At 35.9% G+C, this 16,723-nt stretch overlaps 1 protein-coding gene across 1 annotated transcript; it reads right to left on the reverse strand.

The window, feature by feature from the left end:
• Positions 1-1,286: 1,286 nt before the first annotated feature.
• On the reverse strand, positions 1,287-11,808 carry LOC149552207 (plant UBX domain-containing protein 4-like). The gene is made up of 4 exons (XM_089787710.1): positions 11,270-11,808; positions 2,551-2,839; positions 2,276-2,371; positions 1,287-1,993 (listed from the first exon to the last, which is right to left on the reverse strand). The coding sequence occupies exons 1-4, from the start codon at positions 11,650-11,652 to the stop codon at positions 1,616-1,618; spliced, it is 1,146 nt and encodes a 381-aa protein (XP_089643836.1). The 5' UTR covers positions 11,653-11,808; the 3' UTR covers positions 1,287-1,615.
• Positions 11,809-16,723: the final 4,915 nt, after the last annotated feature.

Here is a 16,723-nt window from a genome sequence, read left to right on the forward strand (position 1 = left end):
TTATATTTTAAATAAATTTATAATATAAATATAAAATATAATAAATTCATGTAATTATAATTATAATTATAATTATCAAACTACTATATTCATTATTTTTAATAAAAATTATGACTTAATATATTTTTTAAATATTTTAAATAAATAAAATTCCTATTTTTAAAATATTTTAAATAAATAAAGTTACTACAATAACATTAAATATTAATTATAAAAAAGATGTGGGATTCATGATATTAATACAAAATTGTCGGTGTTCAAATATGAACAAGGACCACATGACTTTCACAAAATAATCTTATTACCTTTATTTCTCTTATTCAATCAAAGGCAGGGACTATAGCTCCCTAGAGCTCTTGTTTTATATTGTTTAAAACCAAATACTCAATAATGGTGTCATTGTACAGCTTGCAAAGATTGTTTTTTTTGAAATGGTGGTATCGTTAAGATCTCCAGCAGAGCATCCATCCACTATCTACGGACTTTTACTTTTAATTGGGTTATCTAACAACAAACAATTTTCAGGAATTGACAAAGGTACTAAAGATAATATTCCTTACTGCTGATATTTGGGAAGTGGAGTTTATATTTTAGCACTCATAGATGTTCTAGAATATTACTTTTGGATTGAAGTGTCAAATAATTATCTAAGTTTACTGTTCAGAAAGGTAGATTTGGGCATTGGGCTATAAAATATTGTTGAGACCACATTCACTACCAAGATGACAAGAGGAAAAATGTCTTTAAACATGAATTATAGAAAACAATCAAATACGGTAAAGGTCACAAATGCAAACAACCTACAATATCTACTTGCGCAAGTACATTACCACAACATATTCGCATTGCATTGATATGAAAATCTTTGTTCAACGGTTACTAATAGAGAGAGTTTAACTCACCTTTGTAAAGGTGGGCCTACTTTCTAGAACAAAAAGAACTGGTGTATAACCAAAAACAATTACATATACAATTTGTACAATATTGATCAGTTCCAAATGGATAAAAATGAACCATTATTTGAAATCGCATCAGCAAAGACTGCACAAAGTGCCAGTGGCTATACAGTAAGCAAATTCCCTAGTTCAAATATTAATTCGTAGAAAAGGAACTGAAAGCTAAGGAAGAAGAGCTATCTCGTATCTCAAGAGTTGCATGAAATTGGTAATGAGTGAAAAATGTATTACATCAAATAAGATGCACAACACGACAACAACTAATACATTCTACAAATACAAATCCAAAAGAATAAAAATCATTACATACCTTACCAAACAGCCTACAACTGAATAAAAGGTTAATTTATTGTTGCACTATATCAGTATAGAAAAACTCCACGTTCCATGGTTTAAAACCTCATAGTAGAAGCCATTACGACTGGGTGTATTGAGTGTTAAATATAGTAAATGAAGAAATCAGTTCAACCAGCTTAAATTTTGAAAATGATAAAACTGGTGTACATATCAGCATAAAAATATTTCACCAGCATTTACAATAACTCCTTGACTATTTAAAGGATTCAATAAGCATGGCATACTAAACCATTATCCCATTCTTACTCCAGATTTCCTAAAAACAGTATAAGTGATGTAACATTATTAGGCTGTCAATAGAGCTAACGTTTTTGCAGCACAACGGAATTGATCAACCCTGCTTGCTCGATTGTCTGCATTGGATCATTCAATGGCTTTGGAGGAAAACCCATTGCTTGGAGTTGATATGTTGAGCCACCTCCTGGCCTTGCAGCATCGATAAATGCCCGAATATCAGCAATTGTGTGATGGTAATTGAAGCGAGCTACCATGCGTGTCCCATCAGACAAGCGGAGCTGAATAGATGTAGACGGCTTAGAATCATCTACTGCAAGACCACGCAATGGCTGACTGCTATCTGGCTGTGATCTTGAAGGTATACTGGGTACAGGGTCTGATGAGCTGGAACCACCCAATGTCCTGCCAACGCCTTGAAAAGGTGTATATGCTTGTTCTTGAACCTGCATGGCTCTTTTTGTTACATGATATTAATGAAAATAAAAACCTGATCTGATAAATATGAAGAAAGACAAGAACCTAAAGAATAACAAATCTACAGGGAACAAAGCCCACAATGTTCTTTACAACCATCTTTAAACCCCACAAAGCATTGATATTCATGCCAGTAAAGAATTGAAATCCAAAAGCCAAGCAAAATAAAATCAATGAGCCATAAAATATCAACCCCAAATTTTAATATCAAAAAATGATTGTTAGAAAAATTCAAGGTAATTAAAACATACAGGACAGTCTTCATCTCTCCTTATCAGATTCACGTGTACTGGAACTCTCCTATCTGCTGGCTCCAACTCCTTTGGACATTCAGATTTCTTAATACTCTGCATGAACATAATTTCAGGCCTGTTAATAAACAGCTTTCATTTTATACTCTAGTTTTTGAATCGCGTTGGGCATGGTTCCAAAATAGCTAAAACGTGATCATTACACTTCCCTTAAATGTTATTAATTAATATTCAGTTACAGGGTGTTTGTTTTCCATAAATGAATCAGTGCATACCTCCAGGAATGGTCCATTTTCAGGGTCATCAAGCCTCCGCAAAGGACCATCACCAACAGTAAATCCATTCCTCCAAAAGGTAATGTTGTGAACAATAGGCTCTGGTGGTTTAGGCGCACTTGGGACAGTCTCTCCTGAAAGCAACCTCCCAACACCAGTGAAGACTCTTGAGCTGGATGATGGTCGAAGTTGATCAGGAGGCACTTCTGTAGCTCCAACTCTTCTAGCCCCGTCAAAAATACTATCGACATCATTACTTCCTTTTGATGGATCCTGTACAAGCATGCCACTGCCAAATGATTCCATTAGGTTATACTTTAAATATGGAGTTAATGGTAAAAAGAAATGGTTATTAAAATTGGTGAACACTTGGTCGTTTGGTATTCTACAAATGAAGTTAATTAAACCTAGGCAAAACTATCTTTCTTTGCATTAATCTACTCGAAATATAACTAGAAACAAATATGTAATAGTAAATACAACAGTAAACTATCAACTATCAGATTTTTGTACCCAGCATAGACTAAATGCAAAAGCTGGGAAACAAAAACTACTTGTGGATTACGTTGTGAGTATAAAACTTGCTTGAAATGGATTCTGAAGAAGGGTTGAACGATTCCTGATAAGTCACAGCTTTTCTAGCATCAAAAGAGAACTAACATTCGCTACGGTAACTTCTAGAGGGCACTAGAGTTGGAGATGGGCATTCACATAGGTCACAGAAACTACTTGGATATCAGTGTAATAACCCCAACAGGTTATAACTTCTTCAAATACCAAAAATCTTTATACTTCAGTTGTTTGACATTTCGTCAAACACTTTGCAAGCAAGGGTCCTCTGACTGATATATAACTTTTCAGATTGCTGCAGTGAATCTTGTTTGGATTTGCCTCAAAGAGAATGCTTACAAAAGACTCCAAATTGTCTAAACAATGACCTAACAAAAATATGCAACTAATTTTGGCAATAGTGAATGCATATATGAGTTCTAATCATGAAAATGATCACCTACAGCCAACTGGTATTTTAACAAACAGTTGGTATGCAAGCTAACTGGCTGATTAAAAATGATATATTAACGCTCAAAGACAACTATTAATGACCAGCAATTGTATCTCCTTGATTGAGAATGAGTATCCAATACAATGTTCATACTAAGTTAGCCAAGACTCTTGGTATTTACAAAGATATCAAAATATGAAGATTGCTGGTAAAGTAATATGCACCTACAACTGCCAATGAAAACTAATGCAACACTAAATATCTAACTTCAATACTCCCCTACAGCAGTACACTATTCACATGCATGATTAAATACAATTAAAGCCATGGATTGCTGATACCATTGTGAGGAATGTAAAAATGAATGATAGGTCTGATACGAAATGACAATTACAACAGCACTCTATAGTGAAAGGCAACTATGAAAATACACATCAGACCTGGCATATGAAGTCGCCTTAGAGAATAGATGTATTGCAATACCACTGAGCAAAAAATAACCTCCTCAAATGCCCAAGTCGTGCCTCTCTAGCTGCTGCCCCTGATTGTAGATGGCTGTAATAATTTTCTTTGCTTTTTCGAATTTGCTTTTTCGGATTGCTTTTCTGGACCTGCTTTTTCGGCCTGCTTTTTTCGGTTCTGCTTTTTCGGCCTGCTTTTTTCGGACTGCTTTTTCGGCTTGCTTTTTCGAACTGCTTTTTCAAACTTCTTTTTTGGCCTGCTTTTTCGAACTGCTTTTTCGGCCTGCTTTTTTGTACTCAAATATTTTTTTTCAATGTAGCACAAATAGAAGACTGAAGTATCTTCCTCCCAGCTACAATAATTCAAGTGATATTTCACACCCTCAAAATCGCGTATCAATTGAGAGTTTTCGTTCTCAATGGCCACAAATATTTTTTCTCAATGTAGCACAAATAGAAGACTGAAGTATCTTCCTCCCAGCTGCAATAATTCAAGTGATATTTCACACCCTCAAAATTGCGTACCAATTGAGAGTTTTCGTTCTCAATAGCCAGTTGCGACTATTGCTGAAACACTAGGCTCCACAATGCACATCAACAAACATCAACATCAACAACAACAAATCTGGATGATTAGAATGAAGCCCGAGGTGCCTATTTATTCTTTTTCCTCCACTTTCTCCAGAAGCTTCTAGAACATTATTTTGTTTTATCTATTGACTTTATAAAATATTTTATAATTCAAGTCACTTTATTAAATTAATTAAATATAAAGTTACCTTTTAATATTTATTTATTTGATAACTTTATAAATAATTAACTTAATACCATTTATTTATTTAATTAAAATAATTAATTAGTCATTCTCATAAAATATTCATTATTTTGGACAACCTAATTAATTTAATTAATTAAATCAAATTGCCTCCAAAATGGGGACATGACAATCAGTGCCACATTTTTTGAAGTCTAGCACATTTTTTGCAATCTAGCACTAGTGTCTATGTCTCCCGAAGTGTTGAACCTTTTTGCAAATGTTCTGCCTTGTGCCTAGACCCCTGTTTAACTAGTACAATTTCAAGAAACTTCTCTAATACCTTGAATTTGATAATCAAATGTCTGACTATCAAGGAGAGAAAAACTGCGGTTTGGCTATTTAGGAGAGTGACTCAATCAGTGCCTTAGTGGTTTATATGTACACTCCCAGTCTAATAATTAAATTAGAAATATATGAAATGTAGAGTACTTATTAGATTAGTACCTCATAAAGTAGGTAAGGCTTGTGGTGGAATAGGGTGTACTACATCATACAAAGGCACAAGATAAGGACTGTGGTGGAATGGACACACATTACATCATACAAAGGCACTATTATGAGGGATAGTCTACATGGAAGAACTATTCTGAGAATTCACAACCATAAAAAATGGTTAAGGTAGAGCGATGGAGAACAACAGTGTAAAGGTTCCACTAGGTACGCCAACCCCATGAAGCATGGAGCCAAGGGGAACAGAGTTTCTGGTCTTGGGCCTAGGACAGTGACAATGAAGGGTACCTCCACAAGTCTCCTTATCCCATTCCTCCTTATGGTTAGGGTCATGAAAGTTAAATGCTATAAGTAGGACTCCCAAAATCCAAATATGTGTTGATTATTGTTGTCCCACCCTCTAGGTTAGAATTGCATATCTCGTTAAATTATCAATTTGTAGAGCTTAAGAAAAGATTCTATTACACTATCAATATCATTAGTTTATATATGTATACATGCACTTGTCCCTTATTTGGTGATCACAGAGCCTAAATCAGGATTTTCCTTGTTAAAGGGCATTTTTATTAGTGTGTTATATCTTTAACCGTCTTTTAATTCTTATTCTAACTGGTATCTACGTCTCACAAAGCCTTGAAGATAAAATTAAGGTTTGGTTATCAAGGAAACTGCCTCTGCTGATCCCCTGGGTGGCATTTTTCAACCTCAACTATAGCCTGGGTATAGATCATAGATTACAAATTTAAGAGTGTTCAAAACTAGAGACAAAAATTGGAAATTGAAAGTGATTCTACATAGTCATCAACGCATTAAGGAGTAAGTCAATGATCAATTGGAAGCTGCAGGCACTGCTAGAAGAAGCACAACAACTTGCTGGCAAATTCAAAGAGGCTTTGGGCAACCAATTTAACATGAGACCAAGTTGGAAGCCAATAGGATGGCTAAAGGGGTGGTTGACAGAGAGGTACTCACTTCCTGAGATAAATGGGATAGAGATGGCAACTTGTAAAATTGCCTGACTTAGACCAAGTGACTGCCTTGAAAAATAACAATCAGCCAACATATGCATAGAAATGCATTTAAACAAGTGGCAGGCATGCGTATCATACAGAAGGTGGTCTTTCTTAATCGAAGGTATTTTTGAATGGATTTCATGCACAGACAAATCCTTCAAGTGATCTAGCATGGCAGGGACAGAAAACTGGAATTATAATTAATGGTAGAGTTGAGCCTTACTCTGTCACAAGAATTCAATGGAAGTTCAGCTCCCTACCCTCATGTGTGATGACAAGGACAAGGCCACTTGAAGCAAAGATGGCAAGGGTGAAAACAACAGAAGAATTTCCCAAAAATGGATCTTGGTAGGGTGCCACATTGCTAATGGACACCACAAGTAGGCTCATAAGTCAAAACAAGCAAATGGCACTCTTAGGCTTATCACAATGCAGAGGTTGAAAGTGATTGTTACCGGAATCTACAATTTAGACCTGGGTATGGTTCAAGTACTGGTTCTTCCTAGGTGCTTGTGTTCTCTGTGGGTACTACTGTGAAAGACCTACAACAAACCCAGGCACCGAGGAAGTACACCAGGGTGGTAACCTACCAAAAATACCAAAATATGTGAATGCAATGCATATGAAATAAAATATGCATTATCTTTATATTATCATTAAATATCTGAATAAAGAAGCAAAATAGGAAGTACCTAAGATTATGTATGATGGTTCTGATGAAGAAATTATGAATATTAAATATCAACTGTAAATTGAATTTTTCATTGTGTAATGACATTTTAAGACTTGAATACTTTTATTATTGCAAATTATGAATATGACACAGGATATTTTATTTAAAATTGTATTGGCAATTATGGATTTAAACTTAAACTTCAATTTTTGTAACATGTAGTATAAATTTATAATACACACACACACACACAGGCAAACCCACCCATAGCCAAGGAAACAAATTGTCATACCTGTGTACCTGAACCCTGTACCCATAACGGAACCCAAATCAGCAGTTTAGTTGAAGCCGTCTAATGGGTTAATGCTGAAAGCCATCAAGATAGTGCTCTGGGGAAAAAAAACTGTTAGACAATCATTATCACATCAACATAGACAACTCATCCCACTGCACAGCTTCCTCGTTAGATTTATTTATGTGATCCATGGGAAATGGAATTTGAATTGACTTTCTGGGCAGATTGGACAAGACTGCTAACAGCTCAGAGAGGGGTGGGCATCCCTATTGCACAAGAAACCCCATAGAATCTAGAGTAAGGTGCACAAGTTCAGCTTTGCTACCTTTTCTAGCCAACTTTTGTACAAATACAATGGCATAGAATCATGCCAAAGTTGAAACGAAATGATCCTTCCTCAAAAAGATGGCAAATTTGGAGCCCATGAATGGACCAAATTGGAACTATGACTTTTTCAACCTGAGCAGGGGACAGCAACTGACAATGCCAACCAATTGTCAGAATATAGTAGTATAGATAAATTGGCTTAAAAGGGTTTTGTATATTCATGATAAATCAAAATATTTTGAGCATTGTGTGACTGGAAAAAGTTAAGTTGGGAACCCAGTTTTATTTTACAAGGCTATGCTTGGATGTATGTAAATTCCATATCATCAACATAGACTAGCTATAGCTACAGCTTATCCATCAAAAAAGAATATTAACATATGCACAAATAAATTTAAAACAGGTGATATCACCTACCACAACATGTAACCTGTTATAGCAGAGGATATATAAATTTAAAATATCTGATAGTGTTTAAATGCACGCAAACTGTCAGAGATATCTCTTGTGGCTCAGGCAACACCTTCAGAACTCAGTTCACTAATGCAACTGTGATGTCAGTTTTCTCCTTAAATTAACTAAATATTTGCAGCTGAATTAATACAATGGTTAATACTAGAGTTTACATAATTTGCAATATATAATATCATCCAAAACACATATAAAAAGCAATGCATACTATTCGAATAAGGTATCTTAACCAAACAACATTAACTCAACTCAACTGCAGTTTTAAGGGGATCGCAAGTAAAAACAAATAGGAAAACTTGCCCCTTGACTCTACTAAGTATTCCCTGTTTCTGGAATTTTGAGAAGAGGTGTTATTGAACAAGAAAGAAAAAACATTTTCAGCTGGTTTTTTATCACCTCTACCAATTCCAAAACAAAAATGGGAAAGTATTTTGATGGATTTCATCGTAAGATTGCTAAATACATATGGAAAGGATTGCAGTTTTTATTTTTGCGGTCGTAGATTGACGCTATCAAGCATGCTCATTTCATTGCCTGAATATATAGAGTTCCACAAGTGGCTGATCTATCGTTTAGGAGGTATTTATACCACATTAACTAACAAAAAATATTGTTACTGACAGAAATAATAAATTCATTAGTTTATTATGGCATGAATTATAACAGTTGACAAGAACATAATCAACCTCAAGCACTAGCTACCACCCACATATGGATGGGCAAATTGAAATTGTGAACAAATGGCTCCAAGGGGATTTAAGGAGGTATCACACATGTCAATTGATTGACTCCCTTCAAAGCACCATATGTTTACCACGAATTATCATCTGTGGGTCTTACTCTCATTGACAGCAGAGTCCTTAGAGATAGATATTTGGTGCAGCAAAGTATTGGATATTTCAAATGCTCTCAAAGAAACCTTAAAAGAAGCCCAAAATCAGAAAAATACATGATTTTCCTAAGGTTAAAACCTTATAAGAAGTCTTCTCTCAATGGAATAGGTGCAGAAAAGCTCAAGCAAAGATTACAAGACGAATAGCAGAGGTTGCTTGGGAGTTAGAATTACAGGAAACAGTAGAATGTGTAATGACTTTCATGTATCCTACCTCAAGAAGGTACCGGGACAACATATCATGACCTATCTTGAATTACCCCTACTTGATGATGAGGTTAAAGTTTAAACTAATGTTGGAACTGGAAGCAATCTTTGACATGAGAGAGGAGAGGTTAAGAAATAAAGTTATTATGAAACTTTCAGTTGAGTGGAAGAAACTACATATAGAAGATGCCACAAGGGAAGGAGCAAAGATTTGAGGTCGAGCATCCCTGGGAAGGGTAGACTGTCAAAAAAGCTGCAAACTACTTTACGAAATAATATTATAAATTTTAAATCTATACAGCAATAATATTTTGGGACAATTGTACAGAGAAAAATGCCGCAAACTCTAAAAAGGATTATATGTGATATTCAAAATTAATTTATACTTCACAGTATAATATTATAAACTTTAAATCTTTATATATATAGAACAACATTATTGTGGGTGTGGGATATTTGATTCAAAGTAAAAATAAAGGAATTCTAGAATGAGACATTATAGAATGTTCAAGAGAAAAAGTAAAAAAGTACCTTTAGTTGGGACTGTATCAGAATACATCCAGAGATGCCAAGACAGAGAAGGAATCGCCTAGCCGAGAGAAGAAGCATTCTAGGATGTAAAAAGCCAAACTCTAATCAATTCCATAGTGTTCCTACCCAATTTCAGGATGTATCATGCCCAAAATTGAAAAGGATAAGGGCAAACTCGGTGACCTTGGATCTGCCATCTAGCCCAAAGCTATAAGCATTATGCTCACAAATTCTTATACAGGTTGTTTGTATAGAAACGTCCTGGGAAAAGGCAATCTTTAATCACCCAAAAAATATTACTTATTAGCAATCACTCTACCTTCTTCTCGGCATTTGGCTTTCATGGAGACAAGTTGACGAATTTTGGATAAACTGGTTTTGAACCAAGAGGTTATAAATTTTAAAAATAAGGAAGCCATGATGTACACCTGTCGGTCTATTGGTTAAGAGGTTTCAGGAGTTTGTTATCCTCAAAACAGAAGTGCTAGTTAGACATGGTTGACGAGAAGTTAGACATAGTTGACGAGAAGTTACATTTGCTTAATAAACGGGCTGCTTGTCTTTACTGAAGTCGGCATAATGTATTCTGTGGACTCCTCTTAACCACTGCTGTTCACTTGCTGCTGCTGGTAGATTTATGTTGACTGTATATTTTCGTTTGTGCATTACAACTGTCGATTCTTTACCACTGTGGATCGGAAAGGATAACAATGATGTGACTGACATAACAGTCGGTTAAAGGATTTGAACTCCGTTAATATCACGTAGCGTCAATTGTCACGACAATGGCTTGCACCAAATAGCACGGATTTCATTCTTGGCTATAGTTTTCCTGAAACCATGTAACATATTTATATGTAATTCATTCTTCTAACATCTCGTTCTTCACAACTATATTCAATGAGCCGTGCCTTGCAAGTTAAGACTCAAACTATGCTTTCAACAATCCACTTATGATTTTCCCTGTGAACCATGTCTTGTTAGTTTAATACTCTTAATGCATTTAGTACTCAAGTCCTCCTTGCAACAATCTCAGCCGCCATTTTTTCTATGCGCGAGACTCTGTGAGTCCACTACGAATTATTTAAGTACCTGAGTTACCATATCTTCTATAAGTCGGTTATTATGAGTTCAACATCCAATTCATTTTACCAACACACTTAGTGGGGTAGCCATTTCTTTTCCGACCAGACCCTTGTAAGCTTCAATGCTTCACTTGAATTTCTTGCATTAAGAGATGCTTACAGAGATAAAATTGAGTCAATGAAATTAAAGACATGAACAATTGCGTATTCTAAATTATTGGGCCGCTGGAAAATACAAAACATAACAAGTTCTTTAAAAATCACCCATCCCAATACCATTCAGGCTCAAACAAAACTACCAACGTAGCGTACAACACAATCCCACTAACCCTGATACCCCAAAGTCAATCCAAAGCGCTAAATGCACACAAAACCTAAGAAAGAAGGCAACACTCCTAGCCAAACATCAATCCCCGGAAAGAGCCAAAAGATCCACTCAACAGATGAGAATTAAGGCAGAATCAAGGCCCTAGTAGCAACAAATCCACAAGTACCTTTTTTCGCCGCCAGTGTAGTACTCCTGAGGGTCGTCTGAGTCGTCACTATCAGAGCCAGAAGGGCGATTAAGATCTGAGAGCGTCCTAATGCCGCCGCGCGCGGTGGGCTTGGCTGATTTCTTGTCCTTTCCAGCCATGGGCACTTGGCCTCTGGATGGGGCAGACGTCTGCGCGGCAGGAGGTACAGGGTTCGAAGCCGGCGGAGCCTCAGCAAGGGGAGAACTGGGCTGCGAATTAGCAGTGTTCTCGTAGAAAGAATGGATAGCAGAATCCAATTCCCAGTTACAGCTTTCGAGAAAGAAATGGGCTTCCTCGGGGTTGCAAGCCGTCACTCCACAGAAGTGCTGAACAATCTCCGACACTTGTTCTGGGTTCACCATTTTTATTAAGTATAATGTGTTAGTCTTTCTTACGGAGATAGCTAACTATTGTTTTCTCCCTCTCCCTGTCTTTTCCAAGCTTTTGTCTCTACGCCCAAACTAAAGAACTCTCTGGCACGCTGTATTTTTACTTCTGCTCAACGTTTTTCACTCTGTACGGTCCGTTTTCAAATGGCCTTACAATTATATGAATATGTCGCTCTCGCTATTTACGATTGTGGTAAATCATGGTTATTACAGTTGAGCTACCCATAATTGTGATTAACGTAGATAATGGTTATTCTAGTATAACTACCACATGCTTTTCACAGCATGGAATTTCTCGAATAAGGAAGAAACTTTTTTCTTTGAGCATACCTTCCTTGATGGGCAAAATCAAAAGACAATCAAAAGCGTAAAGAATAAATAATGTGATTCTAACTATTGATATTGAAATTTTGAGTACTTTATTTTAAGAGAATAGTAATAGAATGGAAGCATTTTTTATGAAACTTATGGATAGATTTCAATTAAGCTATTTTTTATGATTAATTTTTAGTTTGATAATTACATTATCTCAATGGTGATGCTTAAGAACCCTTTTAGGGAGTTTGCTAGTTGGATTATTCTTTCTTGGGCAAACTTCTAAGGGCTCATTTGGTAACCAGAATTAGAATGGAATTAGTATTTGGAATTCCAGAACAATTCTAATTCGTTGTTTGGGTATGCACAATTAGAATTGGATTTAGAAAAAATTAGAATCTGATATACTCATTTACTCCCGAAAACCTGAATCTGGTATTCCATCTCAATAGGTGGAATTGGTGTAATTCTTGTTTTAATTTCAATTTGCCCAAAATGGGTGTTATATAAAAATTAAAATGAAATTTGTTTGAGGTTTGGATGACCTATTTTGTTTCCCGCTATGTTCCATCGTTAAACACACCTTGCTTTGGTCATTATTTTTGTTGCCTCTGGTTGCTCTGCACAATCTTTCATTTGTGCTTTGGTAGTTTTTTTGCCGCCTCTCATTGCTCTGCACAGGTTTTCATTTTCTTCTTGTACATACCCTACAATCAGAGAGACATTTGAGATGTGTCAAATGATTCATGTGTTAAAGAGGGAATTATTTTGTTTTTGAACTTGAGGCTTGGGTTTGCACTATCAAACTATCCTTATCTCAATATTTGCCCAAGCCTAATTTTGAACAATGTATGAAGGGCTTTCCTACTAAAAACTAGGGTTCCAACTTTATTTATACCAATCAATGAACTCCAGAATAAACACAACATCTCAAGCCATCATCCATCCTAGCACTTCATTGTTACATTCAATCGGATCACTGTAGCACTTTCCTATCTCTACTCCCATTTGAATCATCTCCTCAACCAAATGCTAGAAAGTATTGTTCTTTGCTCTTTTTCTCAACTTCAATGGCAAACCTAGATTTATATCTTTCAGCCTCATATAGTTTGAGTTCAAGGTGGTGATAAGGCCCAAGAGAAGCTATTAGAGGGAGGTCTTTGGTACTATAAAAATGTATGGATGCTCATGAGATGGTTGCCCTTCTTCTTTCTCTTGTTGTTGTGTCTCTTTATAAGGTGCAGCCAATTCCACAATGTGCAACCAAACAAAGGAGATTTCAATTCTCATAATGAATTCTTGGTCAACCAAATGGTCCCAAATTCAATACCCTAATCATAATCTAGATTCTAGATTCCAGAATCCCAAAGGTAGCATTCCAAATGTCGATGCTTAATTTATATTCCAACAACCAAATGGGCCCTAAGATATTGATTTGTGGAAAAAGATTGAAAATAATAGGCAATCATGGAGAGTATGTCTTGGACGTCTCAACTCTAATATTTTTTATATATATTCTCTAGTGTGTCCTTATGTATTGGTTACATTATCTTGGCAGTGATGCTTAAGAGCACCTTCAAAGAGTTTGTACCCCCTAAGATATTGTGTAGAGCACGTCTTCGATGTTGATGCAAATTGGCAATGCAATAATAAATCGATAAGCAAGATGTCAATGAGTTTGACTTTAAAAACTACACAATTAAATTCTAATAGCAATATCACAATTTGACTTGATGAGGAAAACATCTCATACTTATCAATTAATGAGCTTACGGGGCTTTCTAATGAATGGTTCATAAGGCACAACACTTGTTGAAGGTTTTGCAAATGGGGTTGCAAGTAGAGTGGGCTCAACCATAAAGGAAATTGTGTAGATAAATGCACTCAAGATGGAGTAGTACAGGGATGGATGAACTCCTAGGAAGCCTTGGTGCTTCACTTATGTGAGCATCACCCAAATGCAATGAGTGTTAAGTCATCCATTCATTCTCATGTGAGATGGGTTATTGTAACCACCACTCATGGAACATGGATCGATGAGTTTGACTTAAAAAACTACACAATTGAATCCTAATAGCAATATCTATTGAAAAGAATAGATTGTTTGAAGTGTAGAACCTATCATGGAATGATGTCAAACATGTTACTTGTTGGTGAGACAATTTCCTTTTGGTCTAAATGCTATCATTTTTTTGATTGATGAAGAGGACTTGAAAAGAGAAGATAACAAGAGAACCTAAAGAAAGGTTCAGTTATTTAGTGTATAAAAGGAGCACTAAGACCAAGTAAGACATTGATGATATTATGTATTTTTTATTTACTTAAGGCTAAAGTAAATGGTTACTTTAGCTAAGCCAAGAAAAAGTATTTTCATAAAAAGTATATGGTCAAGCAAATAGTGTAAGTTGAGCGAACCTAGTCTAGGCCAAGCAAAAAAGTTAGTATGTAACAAGCATCACTAAAATTTAGTAAGTACCAAGCATCAGGGAAATAACAGTGGTGATCGAGCTGAGAAGACATAGTTGATGCCAAGAAACCCAGTGTTGGTCGAGCATCAAAAGACTATTATTGCCAAGTGAACAATGTAGATGTTGAGTGATAGTAAAAAGTGTTAAATTGAAGATTTAACGAATCTAAGCTGACTAATTTGATTTCTTGAATTATGTGAAGCATGTGGAAGGTAAGTATGATGAGCTGGTGGTACAAAATTCAAGATAAATCATTTTGAGTTGAATTCAAGGAAGATTGTCGAAGAAGTTTCTAGAGGGACTAAAATGGAAAAGTGGGTAGATTCATTGAATCTTACCTAACCCTAAAATGGATGATTGCGGTTAAATGACAAAAGATCTATATTCTCTATTCACAGGGATAGTAGGCTAGAAGGAAAGGTTGTCATGTGCGAGAAGCTAAGGAAGACAAGAAGTCTAGAGTGTTGCTTCATATGATGGTCGAATAGAAGAGACTACAATTGGCATACAAAGCAAGAAGGCTTAAGAGGTTGAATGCTTGAAGGGTGAACAAGATGTCAGAGATGAGGAGTATGAATGTCAAGTAGAATGGAGGATTGAACCAGAGATCTATAATTTGCAAGTGAGTTGTACTTTATTATGAGATCAAGTCCTAATGTTACTTTCTGACAATTGTATCAGTCTAGATAAATCCTTTGGATTAAGGTTGACCTAATAGTTATTTCTAAATCCTTTAGCCAGGTGACATTCTAATGTAGTGTTCTAAATTCCTCTAACAAGGTTGACTCCTAATAGGTTGATTGAAATCCTTTAGTTGTGATATTGCTATCAGGATTTAACTATGTGATTTTGAGTCAAATTCATTGACCCATGTTTCATGAGTAGTGATTCAACATGAATCCATCCCTCATGAGAATAAATGGAACACTTAGCACTCATTGGATCTAGGTGATGCTCACAAGGGTGAAGCACCGGGACTTCCTGGGAGGTCACCCATCCCAGTACTACTCCAGCCTGAGCGCGCTTAACTACAGAGTTTCCTCCATGGTTAAACCCAAAGCTTGCAACCCCATTTGCAAAACCTTCACCAAGTGTTGTGCCTTATGAAACATTCATTAGAAAGCCCCTTAAGCTCATCAATTGATAAGTAGGAGATAATTTCCACAGCAAGTCAAATTGTGATATTGCTATTAGGATTTAACTGTGTGATTTTGAGTCAAACTCATTGACCCATGTTTCATGAGTAGTGATTCAACATGAATCCATCTCTCATGAGAATAAATGGAACACTTAGCACTCATTGGATTCATTTATTCTCATGAGAGATGGATTCATGTTGAATCACTACTCATGAAACATGGGTCAATGAGTTTGACTCAAAATCACACAGTTAAATCCTGATAGCAATATCACAATTTGACTTGCTGTGGAAATTATCTCCTACTTATGAAATCCTTTAACCAGGTCACATTTAATAGTGTGCATTGTAACCTTTAACAAGGTTGGTCTTTAACAGGGCATCACTTGAGAAAAGTGAAATTGGGTAGCAAGTTACTGGTGATTTTTCCCAAACTAGGTTTCCATGTAAAATCCTTGTGTCATATTGTGCCAATGAGTTTGTAGTATTCCATGTTTACATTTGTGCAAAGTTATTTTGACCTAGTAAAGTGACCTACTAAGTAAAGATATTGGACGATCTAATGGATGCATGCATGATATGGTTTTATGGATATGAATCTGTTAGGCATTAAAAAAATTTATTTGTACATTTAGACCTTGGATAATTTATTCAAACCCCCCTTCCTTGCCCTTAGTTATTCTAAAGAATTCGAACAATTGGTATCAAAGCATTGGTGCTTGTAAGGAAACAGTTTGAAGGTACTAAAAGCTAAAAATAAAGATGTATAGAAAGGAGTTGCGCAAACTGAACAACGAAAACTTTCCTGCATGGCAAATTTTGATGAAGCTACATCTAGGAGGTCTTGGAGATTATGCACAATCTACCATTAACACTGAGCATGTTGATCCTTCTAGAGCCCCTATCGTTGATGATTTGACAAATAAGAAAGAACACAATCAAGCAATGTTAAAGCTTGCCTCTGCCCTATGCTACTTAGAGTTTGATGACATAAAAGGATGTAATTATACTAAGAAGATGTGGGATGCTATAGAGATGATCTATGGAGGAGATAAGAATGTTCTGAGGGCCAAAGCTAAAAGTCTAAGAGGAAAGTTCGATGACATGAGAATGAAAGAAGGTG

This window comes from Cupressus sempervirens, chromosome 6 (assembly GCF_028749045.1).
Source record: "Cupressus sempervirens isolate cs-2001-9-10 chromosome 6, ASM2874904v1, whole genome shotgun sequence".
In the NCBI taxonomy this organism is placed as follows: domain Eukaryota; kingdom Viridiplantae; phylum Streptophyta; class Pinopsida; order Cupressales; family Cupressaceae; genus Cupressus; species Cupressus sempervirens.

What these genes read in the sequence shown, in the direction of transcription:
- LOC149552207 (XM_089787710.1), bottom strand. Translation starts at nt 11,652, where the DNA reads ATGGTGAACCCAGAACAAGTGTCGGAGATTGTTCAGCACTTCTGTGGA. An exon ending in TACACTGGCGGCGAAAAAAG is followed by an intron (nt 2,840 to 11,269) that starts GTACTTGTGGAT and finishes ATCATTTGGCAG; the next exon opens with TGGCATGCTTGTACAGGATC. An exon ending in AAAATGGACCATTCCTGGAG is followed by an intron (nt 2,372 to 2,550) that starts GTATGCACTGAT and finishes ATGTTCATGCAG; the next exon opens with AGTATTAAGAAATCTGAATG.